Source organism: Solanum stenotomum, chromosome 1, assembly GCF_019186545.1.
Source record: "Solanum stenotomum isolate F172 chromosome 1, ASM1918654v1, whole genome shotgun sequence".
Lineage (NCBI taxonomy): Eukaryota > Viridiplantae > Streptophyta > Magnoliopsida > Solanales > Solanaceae > Solanum > Solanum stenotomum.
This window is the reverse complement of record NC_064282.1, coordinates 627,533-650,169: the sequence shown is the minus strand read 5'-3', so window position 1 is coordinate 650,169 and position 22,637 is coordinate 627,533. Positions and strand designations below refer to the sequence as shown.

General features: G+C 33.1%; 3 protein-coding genes across 5 annotated transcripts; 1 reads left to right on the top strand and 2 right to left on the bottom strand.

Annotated features, from left to right (window-relative positions):
• The first annotated feature begins 3,458 nt into the window (after positions 1–3,458).
• On the top strand, positions 3,459–7,690 carry LOC125852502 (uncharacterized). Its single transcript, XM_049532228.1, has 14 exons — positions 3,459–3,755; positions 3,839–3,950; positions 4,064–4,176; positions 4,243–4,365; positions 4,439–4,650; positions 5,802–5,877; positions 5,973–6,059; positions 6,191–6,271; positions 6,486–6,518; positions 6,631–6,684; positions 6,777–6,818; positions 7,033–7,111; positions 7,207–7,277; positions 7,434–7,690. Exons 1-14 carry the CDS (start codon positions 3,591–3,593, stop codon positions 7,515–7,517), a joined length of 1,332 nt encoding a protein of 443 aa, XP_049388185.1. The 5' UTR covers positions 3,459–3,590; the 3' UTR covers positions 7,518–7,690.
• Positions 7,691–7,789: 99 nt separating this feature from the next.
• On the bottom strand, positions 7,790–9,352 carry LOC125844153 (protein ASPARTIC PROTEASE IN GUARD CELL 2-like). The gene is made up of 2 exons (XM_049523416.1): positions 8,405–9,352; positions 7,790–8,288 (listed from the first exon to the last, which is right to left on the bottom strand). The coding sequence occupies exons 1-2, from the start codon at positions 9,337–9,339 to the stop codon at positions 7,790–7,792; spliced, it is 1,434 nt and encodes a 477-aa protein (XP_049379373.1). The 5' UTR covers positions 9,340–9,352.
• A 1,455-nt stretch (positions 9,353–10,807) lies between these two features.
• LOC125876517 (uncharacterized) lies at positions 10,808–18,586 on the bottom strand. Of its 3 annotated transcripts, none has more exons than XM_049557735.1 (5): positions 18,206–18,583; positions 16,677–16,928; positions 16,281–16,424; positions 14,685–15,434; positions 10,808–11,118 (listed from the first exon to the last, which is right to left on the bottom strand). In XM_049557735.1, the coding sequence occupies exons 1-5, from the start codon at positions 18,314–18,316 to the stop codon at positions 10,975–10,977; spliced, it is 1,401 nt and encodes a 466-aa protein (XP_049413692.1). In that variant the 5' UTR covers positions 18,317–18,583; the 3' UTR covers positions 10,808–10,974. The 3 variants fall into 3 exon arrangements, with proteins under 3 accessions (XP_049413692.1, XP_049413675.1, XP_049413683.1); XM_049557718.1 differs by having other exon boundaries at positions 10,949–11,613; XM_049557726.1 differs by having other exon boundaries at positions 11,010–11,564; positions 18,206–18,586.
• Positions 18,587–22,637: the final 4,051 nt, after the last annotated feature.

Sequence of the window (22,637 nt, the reverse complement as noted above, 5' to 3'; positions counted from 1 at the left end):
GCCGATCTGGCCTAACCTGAGATTTAATAGGGCTGAGCTAAATATTTTGGAGCCCATTTTAAAAAAGGACTTTTTATCCCGGCTTGAATAAACCTGCTGATTTGTGGGGCTTGAGAAATATAGGTAGGGTCAACCCATGGGCCAATAAAAATTAATTAAAAAATATAATATAATATAATATTAAAATTTAAAATTAAAGAGATCCAAACTCAAAATCTATTTAAAGTTTTTTAGGAAATCACTAAGTATATAGAAGTTGCATCCACCATGAAAATGTCCAAACACTTGTTGCTACTCGAAACTGGTTACATGATTTTTTTCTCAAACTGGTAATATATTTTTGTGTACATTTAATTATTATAATTCTCAATTTTGTTATTTTTTAATATTTAACTAATTGAAACCACATATATTGCAGATGAAAATGAAGATGTTCCGACAACCTTCCCACAAGTTGATTCAAATATGCTTGATGAAGATGATCATGAAGTGTTAGATACGCCATAGGGTTCATGAAGTGTTAGATACGCTATAAGTTTCGTGATTTTTTAAGGAGTTTATTTTTTACTTTTTTATGGTTGAAATATTGTCATATTTTTTGTGTTTTATTGTGATCATTGCAAAACAATTAGGTTAATATTTCTATTTAGATATTTATACTTTTACTTGAAAAAAAACTTAATAAATATTATAAAGATAATTTTGTTTGTGGATTTGATTAACAAGTAGTAACATTAACACCATGTAATATTGTTTCGTTGATATTTATGATAATATTTTTAAATTATAATTTATAATTTAATTTAATAATTATAAAAATATATATATAACTTTTAAAAAAGTGGGTTGACCCAGCAAACCTGTAGCCCACGTACTTGTGGGTTGGGTCGACCGTTTTCTTGCCCACACAAAAAATGGGCTGGCATGTCCTGGCCCATAAAGTGTCAAAGCCCGTATGAATTTGCCTGAATGAGGTGGCTAGCCCATATCGACAACTCTAACCTTAATTAGTGATCTAATGAAGTTTATATGCTCTTATGAGTTGTGAGTTGCGAATTAGTGAATTTTAATAGTTTAATTAGTTGATTATCTGGACTTTTTTTTAATAACAGTTTTGATTCTCCATATGTTAATCTTTCTCATTTTCTTTTACTTACCCTAATTAATTTGAGCAACTTTCACATATAACAAACATACAAATTATATTTGTATGTTATATCTATAGTTTGCATAATTGCGCTCCATAGCAAATTTTATGTTTGCTATTGAGTTTTTAATTTGTATAATTCGCTACAAACATCCAATTTTATACAAATTGTTCAGTTTTGTATAAATTCATTTATACATTGTAATTTGTTTAATAAAATTTGTATTTGTATAATTATAAGTGTATAAGACGAAAATATATATATTTATATTTGTATATACACTTTTCTCTCGTTTTATACAAACACAAACGCATTTTATACCGAAATATATAAAATGGCTAATTGTATACCGAATCAAATAGCAAAAAAAAAAAAGGAATGTTTGCTGCGATTTACAATTAAAATAAACTATGGCTATAACATTTAATTTAAATTAATAATTTGCTATTTCATACAATTTTCCCAATTAGTTAGTCTTCTCTTTTTTTATAACAAAAAGAGTTCGAACTATGGCCAATAACGGTTATTGATGAATTATTAGAACCTTAAGAACAAAGTTTTTCCTTTGCCTATCACTCTACAGAGGACCAAACAATCATCATTATTACTCATATTATGTTAATTATTGCAAAAATGGGCGGAGGTACCGAGGTAGAGTGCTGAGTCTATAAGTTTGGCCAAATTTAATACTCACTCCATTCAATTTTACTTGTCATAGTTTGAGTTGACACATTCATTAAGAAAATAATTATTGAATTTGTATTTTACCATACTATCTCTATTAAATGATGTCTCGAAAAGTGATTTTGAAAATAGTATTTTTCCCGTTCTTTTTTATATGTTATCCTTACTATAAATAATTGGTCCATAATACTTGTTATTTCATAAAATCAATACATAAATTACAATATTCTTCCTATTTTACCCTTGTGAGTTATTAGCCTTGAAAATATACATTTGACCAACATAGAAAAACTAAGTGAATAATTCATGTTCATTCGTAAAATTAATTAATCAAAATAAATTAATTCATATTCATTGATTGAAAAGTTAACTTAAAAAAATTAAATAAGGATAAAATGGTAAACTTACTTAATTTCTTAATGCACGTGAATAAAAAATAGTGGCGTATAAATAGGAATGGAGGGAGTAAGTATTTAATATTGAGGGTCAAACATGAATTTTTTTTTATCTTTTCTTGATATGTCAAAAGTGACAAGTAAAAAAAATATCTATTTTAGGAATAATGAGCGGAGGAAATACTTTTTCAGTTCACTTTTCCTTATCACTTATTCCTAAAATAGATTTTCATTTTTACTTGTCACTTTTGACATATCATAAAAAAAACAATTATTTCTTTTCATGTTTTATCATCAGCATTAAATACTTAATCTTCAATAGAGATAATTGGTAAAATACCTATATAATTAATTAGTTTCCCCTTTTGGGATATTTTTTTCCCTTTATGAAATAAGCGTATTATTAGCCTGTCCAAAACCACAATAGATTGGGCTAATTTTGCCACCTCCGCTGAAATGACTAAAAAGATTTTTTTCTCCACCATTACTATGTGTTCCAGTATTTAGGTCCCCACAAGATTATTATGTAAATGGAAAAATGAACTGGACTTCCAATAAGCCACTGGCAAAGGTCCAATTCCAAAGAGGATGAAAATCCTATTTGAAAAAGCCCAAAAACCAACTTCAAAAGAAGGCAACGAGCAAGAGGAAAGTCCTCACATTTTATCTGATACATAACTCATGTATCATTTGATATGTACCGACGACGAAAGAGTAATGTATTCGTGAGTTTTGAAAAAATCAGGATTATTAGAATTTGGAAAACTTTCGGGATATAATGTAACTTAGCACCCAAACAGTTGGAGTTTCTGTAATTTATATTCTGGGAAAGCATGAATAATTCAACTAATAAGATTTGATACTAAGTAGTTCCCACGTAATCAAATAAAGTAAGCAAACACGCGGAATGGATGTTCCAAATTCCAATATACTATTATTCTAGTCATATAATAATGGGTAGTTCAAAAGGTTCCATTATAGTGCAGAACATGACCTAATTCATCCATGTATAATGTAGTTAGATGCTGTGTTAGTTAGAGGTTGGTAGTATACGTATAAAGATACTATGCACAAGATGGTTCATATATCGCTAATTCCCGACCCAATTAAGTAATAACATGAGCATTTTTGGATTAAAGTATTAACAATCGGAATGTATTGAATACTATATATAATTGTCACTGGGATAGAGCTTAATCCATTATCTTTTTCACCAACTATACCAATAAGGCATAATAATTGAATTTCCCAGAGAAGCAACAAAACAAATTGTCAACTCTATATTGTTTGTAGAAATATAAAGGTAGCACAACATTCTATTAGACAGATGAGCACTTGAAGCAGAGCAAAAACAGAACATAATATGGAAAAGATTAGCAGTTTGAAACACTTATTTGTGACAGTGTTCCTCTCAAATTTTGCTTTTTATGTGGTGATTCCAGCAATTACTGATATCACTATGGATGCAATTTGTCCTTCTCAAGACAAGTGCTCTCTTGCTATTTATCTTTCTGGTTTCCAACAAGCTGTAACTACACCAATTCTTCTATTTTCATTAATATTGAAAAATATACTACTATACTATGATTAATTCGTGATGATTGATTGCAGATTATGGGATTGGGATCAATGTTGCTGATGCCCCTAATTGGAAATCTATCTGATGTATATGGAAGGAAAGCTTTGCTCAGAATTCCCGTCACACTCTTGATTTTTCCTTCTGGTTCTGAAATTCAAATTAAAATAAATAAATTATGTCTATCAAAATATGTTTGGTACATTTTTGAACAAACAACTAATAGTACCTGTTGTTTTTTTTTTTTTCGATTTTTCAAGTAATAATGGCGTACAGGAGGACAACAAACTATTTTTATGCTTACTATGTGATAAGGACCTTGACTGGCATGATCAGTGATACTGGCATTCAATGCATTCCCATTGCTTATGCGGTAATATATGAGCCTAGTTTTAGCTCACTTAAATTTGATGAAATATAAATTTTGAATCCGCTTCAGGCTGATTGCATGTCAGAGGAGAATCGCGCTTCTGCTATCGCAACTGTGGCGGGTGTAGGCTCTGCTGCATTTTTATGCTCTACCTTTATTGTTCGTTTCCTCTCGACTGAACAAATATTTCTGGTATGGTTCACTCTTATATATAATGTCTAGTTAGTAAGGGAGTGTATGTTATACTAATTTTATTGGAATGAAGGTATCATCAATTTCTTCATCAGCCGCGGTATTATACATGACAATATTCCTAAAGGACACAACTCGTCACATTAATAAGATCAACTACGATGCTCTGAATCAACCCATATTAGCCAACGACGATGATAAATCTGAAAGTGACTCCTCCGAGGGAACGCCCAGTCCTATAAATATTCCATCATTTTACCATATTATTAACTTGCTCAAGAGTAGGTAATATGGCTGCTCTTATACCTACAAATTACTACGCTACCTTTTCTTTTTCTTATTTATTCAAATTCAATCATTTGGTAGTTAAAAATAATTCAACCTAAACACATGGGAAGAGTGCCTAAATTTTTTTAAAAGAAAAGACTTTCGTTATGCATTAATAAAGGGAAAAACGACAAATATACCCCCGAACTATTGTAAATGGTATGTAGATACCCTCCGTCATACTTTTGGGACATTAGTGCCCTTGCCGTCCAAAAATTAGAGCATATATACCCTTTATACTAACGGACGCACCCGTGTCATAATCTTATCCACCGACCTGTTATTTATTAAATATCGGATCGACGGATAAGATTGCGCCACATGTCCCTATTTAATCTTCCGTTAGAGTGAAGGACATATATGCTCTAGTTTTTGGACGGTAGGGGCACCAATGTCCCAAAAGTATGATGGAGGGTATCTGCATACCATTTATGATAGTTCGGGGTATATTTATCCTTTTTTCCATTAATGAATGATATTGCTTAGCACCATCTTTTGGCATCTTATGAATTATGATATTGTTGTTGAAAAAGTCATAAAGTTTTCATTCCAACTTTAAATTATGTTACTTGTTTATGTACTAATGGGCTATGGCTATTTTATCTCCTAAAAAGTTTGAAAAAGACGATTAATAAAAAGTTTGAAAAAGACTGCACGAATGGCACTCAAAGTGTTAAAGAACATAACTTGAAAATGTTATGATATATACGAAAATATATATTTATTTCCTCTGATTTTTTGTTTTGTTACAAGAGACATATTAATAGTTCGGCCCATCATGAATTATCTGTTGCTTGTTTCTTCAAAATATTTTAAATAAAAGATTCAATTAATTAATCAACTGTAGCTTAATTCCAAAATAATTGAAGAGAAAATTTTATAATTGACATATATAAGACTAATTATTATTAGTTATGACATTCTTCTTTATGTTTTTAAATTGATGACTATAGTAGAAATTAAATTAAAGTGTACATATCTATATCTATATCTATAAAACTGAGAAAGAAGAAAAGAAATAAACACGCAACATATCACGAATTTAACAAAGTATTGATTTACTTGTGCATATTTCTCATATTCATTTAATTAATTTTATTTTTTTGCAGTACCACACTTTTATTGGCAACATTTATTTCATTCTTATATGGTCTTGGTGAGGGTGGAATACAAACTCCCTTTCTGGTAACTCTAGCTCTCTAAAATTGTCGATTGAATATATAATTTAATAATTAATTACCTTACAACTAACATTTTTTTTTTGTATTATTATTTTGTAGTACTTCTTAAGGGCTCGATTTCAATACAACAAAGACGATTTTTCTATTCTAATGCTTATTTGCTACGGCGGGACAACATTTTCTCAAGTACATGTTCAAATTTATTATGCTTTTTTTAAAAAAAAAGAAAAAGTAAATCAACTTAATTAATTTCATGTACTAAATTTTAATTGTTCTTATAATAATTTTGTCTTTCCTTGTCAATTTTTTTGGAGCAGTTAATCGTATTGCCTAAGTTGGCTCATATAGTCAGAGAAGAGACAATACTTTCCTTGGCACTCATAGCTGGTTTTAGCAATGTATGCATTTTTTTACGAATTTGTGTAGTTTCTTATTTTTTTTTCCTGAAAATATTTTCCAATATTTTTTTTTAAAAAAGAGAATATTTTCAATAGAAATGGACTTTTATCGTACCAAACATACTTAAACTCAAATGATTATATAGTCTATCCAAACTAATTCGAAACTATGGAGTACAAGTAATTGATCGATATTTTTATTTATATTTTGCAGATGCTAATAGATAGCATTGCATGGGCAGCTTGGGTAAGCTAAAGCTTGAACTTCACATATGATAGTTTTAGCATATTTTCCAATTCAAAGATATCTTCTTCTTTTTTTTCTTACATTTATCACAATTTTTCATGATATATTTCAGGTTCCTTATGTAGGTGCTTTGTTTCCTATGTTTCTCTTCCTAGCAAAACCAGCTGTAAGTTTTCTTTAAAAAAAAAGAGTCGATTAGTTGATGATTGATTTTATCATATAGTTGAATATTAATGATAAACGTTTTATCTATTTTAGTTACAAAGCATTGTTTCAAAACAAGTTGGGCCAAACGAACAGGTAATCAACATATATATGTATTATTGTGGTATACAAGTTTAAACTTCTAGACATTAACATTATAAAAGAATTATACAAATATCAAATTACTTAAAAGATAATTATATGTAACTATTCACATAAGTGGACTTAGTGACCAGAAAAATAAGACAAGTAACCTGCTACAACACGTTAATATACACATATATGATATTTTTTTGTTTCAACTTGATAGGGAATTGCTCAAGGGTGCATTTCTGGCGTAACCTCCTTTGCAAACATTCTCTCTCCATTTATATTTAGTCCTTTGACAGGTAATTAAGTTGTTGTTCAACTATATTAAATTAATTTTATCTGAATATTTAATATTTGATGTCAAACTAACAATATTCAATTCATATGTTTATAGATCTTTTCTTATCTGAGAGAGCTCCATTTGATTATCCTGGTTTTAGTATGTTTTGCATCGGCCTTGCTTGGGTAAGCAATTATACTTATTAATTTAGTTTAATATATGTTAACCATTTTCTTGTTCGTTTTAACTCCGATTCTTTATTTAAGTGGTCTGACCGTGTAAATATTGATACATTAGTATTGCGCAACATTAAGGATGATTTCGTCAAATATTTTGTGCAGTTGTTAGCAATTATACCTAGCATGATGATAAGCTGGTTTGGTACCTCTAATTCAAGACACATAATCAGGGATGTCCTTTGCTAGGAGGCTTGAAGGAAAATAATTCAACAAACTATATTAATTTGTATATCTAAAATCCATTTTATACACTCAATTTCCAAAATGATATATTTTGTAGGATCGTTTTTGTGTTCATAGTAATTTTATGAGTGAGATCTGAGAAAATGTGATGTGTACAATCTTACTCCTACCTTTGTGAGGTGAAAAATATCCAAAATTTCCTTCGAGCAACATCATTTGACATTTGATCAATACTCCAAGTCAACCAAAGATTATACTAGTAAGTAGTATTTTATTCATTCACAAGCATCTGGGGAAAAAGTCAACTTCCACATTTCAAGATCAAATGTCAATCCTAAAGTTTGTAACATATTAGCACCTATTACAGACCTCTTACGACCTGAACTTTGAAACCCCAAACAATATTTTTTCCTATATAGTATCATCACTTGTTGTTGTTTCACTACAAGAGGTATTACACTACCTTTAAAGTAAAACTTCACAACTGGAAAATTGTCCCAATTAACAAATTCACCAGCCATATAACAAGTATCAAATGAAGTTGGTGAACTTGGATCCAATTGCATATTTTTAACTTGTGACATAAATATGTCCCTAAATTTGACATAAACATCATCAGGAAATGAGGTAACATAGGCTCCTGTATCAACAAATATGCCACCATATTTATCTGGGCCCAAATCCCAATGAGATGGATCAATTGGAACTTCCCTATTATTAATCATAATTTTTTCCAAGTTCGATATGTAGTAAAATGAAGGAAACTTGTCGTTCCTCATCAGCGTTGCCGTTACACCTGTTGTCAAAATTACTTCATCTATTACTACTTACTTATTATTGATCAAAGTTTTTTTTAAACTACGTGTTAAGTTAAAAAACCGAGACAATACTGACCTGTTTTCCATGGAGTTTCGTGAAAAGTAAGTGTAGAGGACTTCCCTGAGGTTGGAGTAGGAATGCAAAAAGCAAATACAATTGCACCAACTTGTGATGGTAATGAATATGTCTCAAATCCATTTGTATATAAACCACCACCAACACCAGCAATTCCACTAAATAATCTTGGGAATTTTGTATCCCCCTTAAATTGATTTTTTCCACAACCAAATATAATTCTTGCATAATCTAGTATATTAGAAAATGTTATGATTTCATAAGCCATAAATCCAGAAGTAATTGTACTTCCATGATATCCATATCTTACTTCATAAAAACATTTTGTTTCTTCTTTAGAGCAATGAACTCTACTACGTCCCTCGACACAACTTGCACTCTCTTTGACACAATTAATTTGTTCAAAAGTAGTGGATTCAGTTGAATAATATAATTCATCGTTCCTTTGTTTGTAACATTTTTTTGGTTCACATGGACCACATTGCCACCAAACGTGACGACTTCCAGTATCAACAAGTAAAAGTTCACGTCGTAATTTAGAGCCAATCCAAAGGGGGACTACAACTTCACCATGTAAAGGATAGATTACTGTTTTTATAGGGTTAACTTGTGCAAAATGTCTACTACTAGTAGAATTTTGATCATATGAAAATAAATTCGCTGATCTCTCTATGCATCGAGCAAGACGAGCATCGAGTAATGAGTCATAATCCTTGAAGTCTGATTTTTCAAATACATCGCGATGGTAAATGGGAAGACTGTAAGAATATGGTGAATGATAAGAAAGATTGGAGGTATCAAGAGACATGAAATTTTTTCTGGCTTGCAAAATGGATGTGTAATTGAGAGAAAGATGAAAGTTTACATTTGTTGAAACTGAGATGTTTGAGAATAGGACAAGTAATAGTGTCACATAGAGGAAATTTTCCATGTTTGAAACTTTTTTTTTTTGGTTGTATATTATGTGCTTAATTTTTTAGCAGTTATATAGAGAAATAACTTTTTTTGATTTGCTTGTATTAATTCTATTAAATCTCCTAAACTAGGAAAACATTGATAGTGAGGATAATGCCAAAACTTATATAGTTAAGAGTTGATCCTTTTTCATTCTTTTTGAAATCTGATGAAAGGAGTAAGTTAGTGAAAAAATTAATGAAAATATAAATGATACATTTATAATAGGGATTCTTACAAAAGAAAATATCCATTCTAATACAATTAATTGGAATAAGAAGCCGTACAAAAAATATAAGTACATTCTAATACGTACAAATAATAATTACATCTACAATATTTTGCACTCACCCGTACGACTCTTTTTTTTGTTGTTGCAATAGTGCTAATACAACATTATACAATTACAGTACAATATATACATATATATGTATATAGAGGTGTATAAGAGATGTTTATACACACTTTTGAAATGTAAATGCTAATTTATACGAACTTAACAAAATTGTGCTTGGTCTCCTATGAACTTCAACATTTGAATGGGTCCATTTCTTCTCGAATTACTTCAAATTTTGAACTACAACTAAAATTGAAATGATACCCCAACAAACCACAATCATCTTTTGTAAAAAAATAATAATTCAAAACCAATTTGTGAGTTTTCAAGCTTTTAAGAACTCTAACAATAATGAAGCAAGATGAGCATTGAGTAATGAGTCAGTCCTTAAATTCCGATTTTCAAATATATCCGATGGTAAAGAGGAGCATTATAAGAAGATGAATGATAATAAATTTCCCAGGTTTGAAACTTTGATTGCACATTATCTGCTTTATTTTTTTTAGCAGTTATATAAACTAATAATTTCTTCAGATTTGCTTATATTAATTCTATCTATGAATTATAGAGGCTCACAGCAAAGCTCTTACCCATTTTTTTTCTTTTCAACTCGAGGCGGCATAGCACATTTAGTTTTTCTATTAACAGAGTACATAATTAAACAAAAAACCAACTTCTTTCATGTCAAGTTGGTTGACTGGTGAAAGTTCGGCTCCCACCAAGTATAATCCTCATCTTTCAAAGAGCGAAGATTAGACCTGAAAAGGGTAAAAACACTGTAGCCCCATCCCCTCTAAGCACAAATATAAACATGAAACTGGATCAAACCTCTCCCTCTATCCAAAAACAAAAATCAATAAGAAAAAAAAGTTTAAAAGAGAGATATCCAGATGTTCTTCTAATACTTAACACACCATCCCAGCAGTAAAATGCAGTAGATGTATGGAAAATATCTTATTTGTCACATTAAGTAAATTAATAGTTTTCTGAGGAATACACTGCGTTAGCGCTTGTTTGCAGCATATTCCATCGTACCCAACAAAGAGAAGCATAATCCAAGGAATAGACAACAATTGATACCGGCTCAATTAAAAAGAAACTTGCAAAGTAAAAACAAATATCAAAAGTTAAAAGATTTTGATTTATCCAGTATCTTATATATGTACACTTCCTAAACATGTATTGAATTAAAGTTGCAACCAAACCACTCAGTCAAAAGAGTCTTGACCACTTGTAGTATCTTCACCATCATCAGAAGAATTATCACTATTTGCATTAAATGTCAAAATGAGTTGCACCAACCTCTGAATTTTCTTCAATGCTCCCCAGGTTTGTTCTTTGTCTTTGCTGGGAAAGTAATTGCAACATTAGGTCCTCTGGAGAAGCCATGTGATGCATCCAGCCCCTTGCTTTAGGTCTCTGCTGGAAACACAAAGTGCAAAATCATCAGCACATGTAACAGGCATAATATCATCTTTCACGAGAAGTAACATAATCCATGTTACTGTTGCAACATCATCATTCATCAATGTCATTTTCATTGGAGTCATCATCATCACAGCATGAATCACTAGGAGCATCTTGGTCATTATCTGAGGAATCATCAAAATCAGGGTCCCCAACAGTTTCAAAGAACTCAACACCATTTCCATCTTCGTGTGTATCTAAAAAATCAAAACCATCATCATCGTTGTCGTCATCATCATCATCATCACTATCGTCGTCATCGTCATCATCATTATCATCCATACCATCGGAGAAATCTTCATCATCTTCATCCATATCACCATCATCTTCATCCTCATTGTCACTACTACCACCATACTCATCGTCACTTCCGGTACCAAAGAAGTAGATGCCATTATCTTCCGCACCGCCATAATTGAATAAATGAAATTGATGAGGTGTTGAACCCTTAATTAATAGAAATATTAGCAGTTAAATAGAGCTACTTATGCTTCCATAAGATCAATAGCACAGATTAGCGATCTAATATCAGTTTCTTGGATAATATCCTTACCACATGCATGAAATTTATCACACCCAAGAAAGGGATCAGGACCACAATAAGTAACAAACGACTGTGTCAGATCAAGATAGACCTTTTTTGGGATATTTGACTCTACAGTGGGACACAGTTAAGGTATTAACAAAAATATACATGTTCCAAGTTTTTTCTATGACATACAAAATGTCAATATAAGAGTGATGACATAAAGATAATGATGGAACAATGCACACATATGGATCAGGACTACACACACCAGAAATACGACAAATTAGCTAGTGGAATAAAATAAATAAGGAAAACAATCTTTCTTTCCCAGCTCCTCTGATGACTGAACTACCCGAATCTTTTTAAAATTTCTGGTTTCCAGATTCACCTGATCCTGCTTCGCCTTTCTTAAATACTTTCCAAGTACCTTTACTTAGGTTCTTTTCTTCTTTTTTCCCCAAGTAAGACAAGATCATTTCGCAGTAAGATACTTCAGTGAAATAGCATATATCTTGTTCTTTTTTCCGGTTAAAGGAGACCTCATTTACTTTTGTGGCTTTCTTTTCATGATAAGGAGATAAATTCTAGTAACGTTGCAGGAAAATTCCCAGAGCACAAGGGTTGAAAACAGCCTTACATTCATCTCTTATTAGAATGATCAGAACGAGATGGAAATAAGTTTACTATAATAAGTGTCTTAGTTCAATGCTTTGACACCTTTACAGTCAAGTGTGTGGGTAAAATCCAATTCGTTTATAACTTAGGTTCAATGCGCTTAATGCATGTCTTATATTTAATCATTTAGATCTCATTCATTAAGTTGGTTTGTTTTCAAAGTCTAAATCTTAATTATTCAGATCTTGCAGCCTGTTTGGCATTGCTGCTGGGAGGCCAAAAATACTAATTTTGTGAAAAAACACTTTTTTTAAAAAAAATTAAGCATTTGGCAAATCAATATAAGTGCTTTTAAATGGAAGCAGAAGAAGTTTTTTCTATTGTAGGAAAGAAGCTAAAAAATTCTTTCTTGAAAAAAGCAGAAACACAAAGAGAATTTTTTTTTTTTCAAGACTAAAATATCCCTTCAATACATACATATTTACCAATATATCTCTTATTAATTAATTAACACATTTAAAGTTTTTATTTTTTATTTTTATATAATAAACTTTTTATTTTAATTTACGTTTATATATTATTATTTTACGTATTATTTTGCAAAACTAAAAAAAAAGGTAACAACAATATTTTTGCAAGATTAGAAAGAAAAATAAAAGAACAATCAAAGATTTCAACCCTTCTAAAAAAAAAGTATAATTTTGATTGAAAATTGAACATGTACATTTTAATTTAATAAAAATAAAAATGTATTAAAATTTTTAAAATATTTTCTTTCTATAAAATAATCTTAATATTAAAAAAGTACATTAAAACTTATCCTTTTTTGTAATTTGACTCTCAAAAACACTTTTTGAAAAAGATTAATCAAACGTAATTTGCTTATGAAAAAACACTAAAAAGAATTAACCAAACACAAATTGTTTTTTTTCAAAAGCACTTTTAAGAAAAGTCATTTTTAAAAAGTAACTCTACAAACAAGCAGTTTTTAACAGCAATGTCAAACAAGCTCTTAATCTATAACAAAGTCTTAGGGGGTGTTTGGATGGGCTTTTTGAAAGTGACTTGTAAGCCCAACTTTTGACTTTTCACCTTTTTTGGTACTTTTTAAGCCTTAAGAAGTGCTTAAAAACACTTTTTGAGTTACCCAAACACTTCCCACCACCATTAATCACCACCACCACCTACCATCCCACAACTACTATCCTCAGCTCAACCACAACCACGACTACCCTCAACCACCAAAACCAATCATCATCACCATTAGCAATCATTTGCAATCATTACGATCAATCATTATTACATCCACTAATCACAACCGATAATTACTATCATTGGTCGACATTATATATCGTTAACCATTATCATCACTCACCACCGCCATTAGCTATCACTATTGTTCCACGGCAAATTATTAGCCGCCACCAAAAACCACCAATGTTAATCACTACTGTCAACCACTATACCATATAATACTATCCACAACCACCCTATCAGTCAACACCATCCAAAATCGACACACACAATCACCATCGTAATCATCACCAACACCAATTGTCATGTACAAATTTTAAAATATTTTATTGATATAATATTAAATCAATTTAGTATTTTATTTAAATTTTATATTTATTATTTTTCAAACAAAGACAAATTTTATACATTCAGATGTTGAGAAAACAAATAGTTTAATTATTTAGTTTTTAGATGTGTCTTTAGATTCAGACCTCAAAATTTGAATGCACATCACGTGCATTCAAATTCATACGTCTTAATCTTAATGAAAACAAATGAGACCTAAGTGAAGTTTAATAAGGGATGCAACTGAAAAAGAACCATTCAAATTTCAGGATTTGATATTTCTACTAATTTCGTGTTTAGGTATCTATTAGGTACGATGTTTGAATATATAATTATCAACCATTTGTCGTATGGTAATATTCTAACTAAGTAGCAATCTAACTAAATGTTGTCCAATTACTAGCTTAGCTTTAGATGATCGGGATATGTAAGGCAGCTGAAATCAAGGAGGACTTGCCAATGTATAACTTATTTACCCCTACTGTCCCGGGAAATTCCTGAAAAGGTGAACCAAATTTATAAAGTTTCAATCAAAATTCCATCGATTGTAGCTAGTGATTGCCCGGGTCGGTGTGTGATCACCAAAGGTGAAGTAACCCTTCGGATACTCTTACCCAATGATAAAATCATGAGATATTGAGGACAATTAAAACATCTCCCCCTTCGAGCGTGTATCAACAGAAGTGACTCTTGTATTATTTCCAACAAAACTGTTGAGACGGACAAGCTAAAGAACCTACAATAAATAAACTTATGTGCTTCATAATTGAATCTTAATTGTGATATCACATACCTTTTGAATATTTGTAGGTAAAATAGCTCTTTCAGTGGCTTTTGGAGTCCATATTTTTATGTCATTCTCAATTCCACTGCTGGCAAGCATAGCGGTATGAGGATGGGACTCAATGCAGTTCACTACATGCTTATCTGCTTCCATAACACGAACAAGATCTCCGCCCCTTTTCTTCCATATAAAAATTCTACCACAATCTGATCCACTCACAACATATTCACACTTGGGCCCAAAAAAGTTCACGCCCTTAACTGTTTCAGAGTTTGTGTGCCCCTTGTAGACTTGTGGACCAATGTTTGCTCCAGACTCCATGACAACTGCAGATGCATCAGATTCGGGTTCTTGGCCCATTTCGCTCTCATCACTTTCATTGTACAATGGCGATGTAGGGGATGGATCAGGTCCCAGCCCCATGTCCTTTGTGAAAAGATAAATGAGCTCTTCATTATATGAAACAAGAAGCTCACTCTGGTCAGAGAAAGCCAAGCCTGTTATCCCCACATTCTCATCACCAACTAGATGTGGGGGACAGAAATAGTCAACTGGCTGGCCAAAATCAGTGGATCCATCCCAATTATATTTGCGAATGTCGAAAATTCTAGCAAATTCATCTGATCCAGCAACAGCAAACAAATAGGGTTTTCTTGGATCTATCGTAATTGCATTTAGATGAAGTACAGACATATATCTCCTCATCCGCAGGGGTTGGCAAGTAAAAAGCTCTGTAGCAGTGTCTGTTCTCAAATCTATCTGTCAGAACACATTAAATCAAACCATTAGCCATATAACGCTCAGACGAAAGAATCTGTGGGAAACCTTAACAATGTCCATACCTACTTGTCAAAGTCTCAATCTCTTGGTATTTCAGTGTTCTAGTTTTTCTCTTTTAATTCTTTATTCCCATCAAACCGTTTTGTTTTGAGCAATCATTTACAACAATATAAAGGACATTATATCTAATTTCCTGCAACATATTACTCCTTATGAGTTTGATTTATAACTATGTTTTTTCATATAACCATTGGTGTCCAGGCTAGCTTGCACACCTCACCTCACTAAGTCCACGAGATACCTACTACATCCCACCAGTACAAGTACCCCTGCCAAACACAAGTATTGGATAACTCTATCCACCAAAGTTTGGACAGAAGGCACCTGGAGTTTTTGCCAAGGGGAGGGGCGGGGGGTTTGAAAAGGACGACCTAGTGTTTTTACCTCAACTAATGTTAACATATACATGATTCCCAAACAGAAGAAGGATGCGGTTGTTCTGTATATGAGAGATAGGAAAAAAAAGAAGCAAACCTCTACAATTTTTCAAAATGAGGCAATTAAATACAATAAATCCACATTTATAAATGATTCTGAGAAAAAAGTTCAATTATTTAATTTTGTTGTGCTCTATTTTTACCATGTGCACACATGAATGCAAATTATTTTCACAAAATGCGAGTTTTCAAGAGAGCTTAATCCATATCTTCATACACTCTCCCTGCGCCACACTATCCAAGTCTTCCTAACCCAAAAAAAGCAAAGAAAAAAACTTTAAAGAAAACAGTGAGGAAGGGAAGGACTATAGAACTACCGGTAACTCACATGTTGAACTAATCCATCTTCTCCACAAGTGTAAACAATATGGGGGCTTGCTGGTTCAATTGCCAATTTGTGAGCTCGCCCTTGATGTTTGGCCAGCAACTTTGTTTCCACCTTCCCATGTTCTAGAATCTGTGCTTGTCTCACCTGCATGATTGTTATCATTTAAGTGTAAAATAACAATGTCTTTTTTCTCACTGGATGTAGTGGCAGAAGTGAACTATAATCCTTTTGTGGTTTCAAAGTACATCGGCAACCCCTAAGAAAGAAATAAGTGCCCCTTTTCAGGAGGAACAAGGAAAGAATAATTAAATGCAAGGCAAAGATGGCATACCATATAGGAAAACGATGACCTACATGAAACACCTAGATGAAAAGAAATCAACAAAAAGTAGCTACCTGTCCATCGGCCGCACAGGTAACAATGCTTCGATCATCAGTGTATGGCATGATTTTTGCTTGAAAGACATTGTTATGATGACCTGAATGGAATGAAAGTGCAATTTTCCCAGTTTCCCAGTCCCAGAGTATGATCCTTCGGTCATCAGAACCTGATATGACTATATCACCATCAGCATTGAAGCTAACCGTATTCACACAGCCCCGGTGCTTCTCCAGCTTCCGGAAGACATCAAGCCGGAGCACAAGATCCTGAAATAAAAGTTACCACGGCCTGGGTTTTGAGACATAACTTGGAACATAAATAGAACACATCAAAAAGAATCTATATAGAAATGAAAATAAGCTCTTCCGCTGAGATCATATTCAGAATAATTAAGGACACAAATGGAGAAGGGGAGAGCACTTAACAACCACTCCACCCTTGGCCAAGTACACCTGAACAAATTTATGGTCACCATCTAAGTCAATGCAACAATTAAGCAAATTGATTCTGTATCAAATTTACAGTTCTCTCTCTTTCTATTTCCTGATGAAATGGATATTTCAAATTTTCTTAAGAGCGCAAAACTAAAGAAAGGAAATAAGGTAAGAGCTAAGAGAATGCAAAACAACCTACTCTGCCTTTGTCCTACGCTCCACTCTGTGTAATAACAAATGCTGCATAATCTATATCCCTAATAATAATATGGTCAACTAAACTAAGGATATATGCATGGATTGATGCAAAGCAGCAGCAACAATAGCTATAAATCTGTAATGATACAATGTTATTGTTTTAACAGCAATAAAAGTGATAAATATAGGGGAAAACACTTTTCACCTTAACATCTTTCAAGGATCCCAAACTCATCCAAACAATAAGTAAAAGAATAACAACAACAACATACCAATCCCACAAGTGGGGTCTGGAGAGGAAGGTAGAGTTTGTACGCAAACTTTATCCCTACCTTGTAGAGATAGAGAGGTTTCCATAACCCTCGGCTTAACATAAGTTTTCCCAAACAGTTTGAAAAAGGGGAATACATAAATGAGAGTAGTATAATGTGAAATAGGACCAGTAAACAACACAAAGAGGAAAGTACAATAATGACAACAAAATAATGTGATAATCAAAGCACAAAAAACACAGGTGATAATCTAAATTGAAGAACAAGAAAAAACAGTGAAAGGATAATAACCCAGGAGTAAAATTTACGAATAACCAGCCGAAAATAAATTGTGACTAGTTCACCTTGACATCATCCAATGATCATAAACTCATGTAACAATAAACAACTAATGCAGAGACGATCAGAAAATTCACTTTATCATACACCTACACCTAACAATACATAGAATTGCATCAATACTTTCAAGAAAAATACTAATGAATAGAATTGCATCAAAACTTAGAAGAAAAGTAGTAATGAATAGAATTGCATCAAAACTTTCAAGAGAAACAGTAATGAATAGAATTTCATCATGAAAAACACTAATGGATAGAATTGCAGAAAAATACTAATGAGCAAGCAATGAGAAGAAAGTACCTCAGAGGCACCGAGACGGTGGGCGAAATTTCTGGTAGAGAGTTCACCGACTGCCCGTTTCCAAACATCAACAACTGCACAATCGATGCTACTTCTGGTTGTTTTCTTCATCGTCACGATCAGAATAGAGTGAATTTGATGGTTCTTCTACTGTTTATATAAATAAATTACTGGGGAGTCAAATTCTACATGTATGTAGACACGGACAATGGCAATCGAATTGATTGATTGAGATTGTATAGGATTAACTTGAAATCGTAATCAAACGATCTCGCCGCTACTATACGCTTTGGTTCTTACTGATTGTATTTTGCAACTGCGACAAGGGAAACGAACACACTGCACCTACCTTTTACTTCTCACCCAATTTATACCATATTTATTTTTTCCCTCTTTTAACTCCTCAATACGATTTTGAGTCCTTTGGCAATGTATATACATTTTTTAAAATTATTTGTACCCTATTTTTTTTAATAGGATATTAGGTCCTCGGATTTTAATATTACGTCCGAGCAACATGGTAATGCCGGAAAAAATCCCCTTCATTATTGTTTAATGGTGCAATGTAATAACGGATCAGATTTAGTAGTGTCTTCTCTTTAGGACTCTGTTGTAACTTCCTCCCTTGTATATAGGTTATAGATAAGTCTTACCTTTTTCTTAGTTTATCTCTTTGCTGTAGAAGTTGTACAGAATCTATATATACTTAGTTACAATCAATAAAATACATCGTTCCTTTCATTCTACTGGCAGCTTTATACTTTATATGGTATCAAGAGCCAATTAACTCTCACGAGTAAATTTCTGTCGAGAAACCCTCCCACCCTTCCCATAAAAATGGCCCCAAACATCACTGTAACCAACTCCGATGCCAATACAACAATTGTTCAGTTTAATCTTGTCACCCAGTTACCAATCAAATTAACTGGCAGCCACATGTGGTTGTTCACTATAAAATCAAAAAAGGAAGTCCTTGATGTCTTTCAAGCTTTACATCCCTTACTTGAGCGTCGGTTTCAAACCAAAATTATGTCTCTCTATACTGATGGTGGTGGTGAGTTCCAAGGTTTATCCTCATATCTCAAAATTCAAGGTATTGAACACTTAGTGACACCACCATACATGCCTCAAAGAGTGGCATCGGTTGAACGTAGACACAGGCATGTAGTTGAGACTGCCAAAACCTTACTGCATCAAGCATCCTTGCCCTCATCTTTTTGGAGTTTTGCCTGTCACCAAGCAGTCTACCTTATAAACCGTCTAACCACTCCAAATTTACAAAATAAATGCCCTTATGAAATTTTATTTCACGAGGCTCCAAAGTATGAATCACTTAGAGTTTTTGGTTGTTTATGTTACCCATGGCTTAAACCATATGCCAAAAATAAGTTAGAGCCAAAATCGACTCCTTGTGTATATTTAGGATTTTCTAATAAACATTACTGTCACCAATGTTTTGATCCCGTCAAAAATAAATTGTACTTATCTAGGGATGTTCAATTTTTGGAAGACACCTATCCTTTTCATAATATTTTTTCGAATCTAAAAAACCAACAGAGCACTGATTCTTGGGAGATTTGTTCTGATGTTCTACCTGTGACTAATGAACCATCAAGTTTTGATTCTTGTCATACCCTCCCAGATGCTCTGCCCGTGTACTCTCCACTGCCCAACTCAATGCCTGCCAGATCAGAAGGTGTCTCCATTGCATCAGGTAATTCTCAAACTTTATCCTCTCCTTCATTGCCACACACCATCACACCACCACCGGATTATACTCAGCCCCTGCCGTCACCCAGACCATTAATCACCTACCAACGCAAAAATCACCAACAACTAAGTACCTCAATGTTACCACTCCCTTCCCCTATACCTCCCACCAACGTACCTTCTCAGTCATCTGCCAATAACTCTTCCCAACCTACACTTGCTTTGGCTCCATCTGATCCTTCACCCGTGGTGACAACTTCAAGTCATCTCATGGTCACACGCTCCAAAACAAATAGCCTCAAACCCAAGCAGTTTAGTGTCAATGTTCAACTCTCCTCGTCTTTTGTTCCTCATACATACAAACAAGCATGTCCTCACCCTCACTGGAGAGAAGCGATGCATGCTGAATTTGATGCACTTGTTAGGAATCGGACATGGGATTTGGTTCCAGTTACTCCTTCAATGAATGTGGTTGAGTGCAAGTGGTTGTTTCGTATAAAACATAAATCTGATGGTTCCATTGACAGGTATAAAGCTCGTCTTGTTGCAAAGGGATTTACCCAGCGTCCAGGCTTAGACTTCCATTCCACATTCAGCCCGGTAGTCAAACCAGTTACTATTCGGTTGGTGCTTACCATTGCGACGCAATACAACTGGCCAATCCATCAGATTGATGTCAATAATGCATTCTTACAAGGAAGCCTTGAGGAAGAAGTTTATATGAGGCAGCCACCGGGATTTGAAGATCAAAGTCTCTCCACACATGTCTGTAAGTTGAATAAAGCAATCTATGGCTTGAAACAAGCCCCCCGAGCTTGGTACAATGAGCTAAAAAGTTATTTGCTAACTGTTGGGTTTGTCAAGTCCCAATCTGATTCTTCTTTATTTATTTTGCATAATTTTGGATTCACTGTTTATGTTCTTATCTATGTGGATGATATAATCATCACTGGAAATCAGATTCGTGGAGTTCGTCATATAATCGATGGTCTTTCCACTCGTTTCTCCTTGAAAGACCTTGGACAGCTCCATTATTTTTTGGGTGTTGAGGTTATCTCCTCTATTGCTGGTCTTTTTTTGTCCCAGCACAAGTATATTATGGATATTTTAGAGGATGTTGGCATGCTAGACAGTAAAGGAGCTCCTACACCTATGACCTCAACTACCATTTTGACAGCTTCAGTGAATGATCCTCCAGCTGATGGTACTCTTTATAGGCGGGTAATTGGAAAGTTGCACTACTTATCCTTTACACGTCCTGATATTGCCTTCACAGTAAGCAAACTCTCTCAATTTATGCACAATCCACGCCACTCTCACTGGAAAGCAGTCAAGCGATTACTTCGTTATCTTCGTCATACCTGCCAATATGGCATACAGATTGCCAAAGCTCCATATTCTCGTTTGGTTGTTTATTCAGATTCAGATTGGGCTGGTGATCCAAATGATCGCACTTCTACCTCAGGCTATATCACTTTCCTGGGCAACACACCAATTTCCTGGGCCTCCAAGAAACAACGCTCCGTATCTCGGTCCTCTACAGAAGCTGAATATAGAGCTGTGGCTGCTGCTGTTGCAGAAACCAACTGGATCACAAATCTTCTTCATGAACTTAGGCTTTCACTTAAGGAAGTTCCACAGGTTTTCTGTGACAACATCAGCACCACTTACATTTGTTCCAATCCGGTCTTTCATAGTAGGATGAAGCATGTCGCCATTGATTTTCACTTTGTTCGTGAACAAGTTCAGAACAAGGATATTGAAGTTCACCACCTTCACTCAGCTGATCAAGTGGCTGACATACTCACAAAACCTCTTCCCAAAGCTTCTTTTGTTCAGCAATTTTCCAAGTTGGGTGTTGTTGACACCACCAACTTGCGGGGGCGTAATAACGGATCAGATTTAGTAGTGTCTTCTCTTTAGGACTCTGTTGTAACTTCCTCCCTTGTATATAGGTTATAGATAAGTCTTACCTTTTTCTTAGTTTATCTCTTTGCTGTAGAAGTTGTACAGAATCTATATATACTTAGTTACAATCAATAAAATACATCGTTCCTTTCATTCTACTGGCAGCTTTATACTTTATACAATGGACGTAGGATATACCCACAAATTAATATGAAAGGTTGTGATCATTTTTTTCCTACTTTATAAAGATTTTTTATTTATATATTAAATAATAACCTTGAAATTTCAGATAAATTATTTTTAATCCTAAAGACTTGAATTGTTTTTTCACTATTATATATATTTATTTTATTTTATTTTATTTTTATTAAAGTAGATTTAATTCTTGTGTTCTTATGTAAAGCTATGACTAATGAAATCAATTTCAAGAATTCGTAAATTCCACAATTTTTGTTTTATGTTAATTTTTTAGAATGATTTTTAAAATGTTAACTAAAACATAAATAAAATTGAAGAAGTATTAATACATAATATCATTTAGTGTAAGAACATTATTATTTGAAGAAATAACAAAAAAATAAAATCTTTGAACTCTCATATTCATTTTTACGCATGCCTATATCCACTACATCATTGACAAAATAGTAATGAAAGAAATCTTTTCCACATAATGCCAATTTACTGATGGACATTGGTTAAATTCTCGAGGTCTGCCATGACTCACCAAATATAAAAATAGTTTGTGAACCTTTAGTCAATGGAACTATGCCAGTCGAGGTGACACGTGTTTATAATTTACCAAATTTAAGCCAAG

Coding starts and splice junctions, on each gene's coding strand:
- LOC125852502 (XM_049532228.1), top strand. CDS start 3,591: ATGGAAAAGATTAGCAGTTTGAAACACTTATTTGTGACAGTGTTCCTC. Junction 3,756..3,838: donor TTTCTGGTTTCCAACAAGCT/GTAACTACACCA, acceptor GATTGATTGCAG/ATTATGGGATTGGGATCAAT. Junction 7,278..7,433: donor TTTGCATCGGCCTTGCTTGG/GTAAGCAATTAT, acceptor TATTTTGTGCAG/TTGTTAGCAATTATACCTAG.
- LOC125844153 (XM_049523416.1), bottom strand. CDS start 9,339: ATGGAAAATTTCCTCTATGTGACACTATTACTTGTCCTATTCTCAAAC. Junction 8,289..8,404: donor ACTCCATGGAAAACAGGTCA/GTATTGTCTCGG, acceptor AACGCTGATGAG/GAACGACAAGTTTCCTTCAT.
- LOC125876517 (XM_049557718.1), bottom strand. CDS start 18,316: ATGAAGAAAACAACCAGAAGTAGCATCGATTGTGCAGTTGTTGATGTT. Junction 16,929..18,205: donor ACCGTCTCGGTGCCTCTGAG/GTACTTTCTTCT, acceptor CTTTTATTTCAG/GATCTTGTGCTCCGGCTTGA. Junction 11,614..14,684: donor TACCTACAAATATTCAAAAG/GTATGTGATATC, acceptor CTATTAATTAAG/GGTTCAACACCTCATCAATT.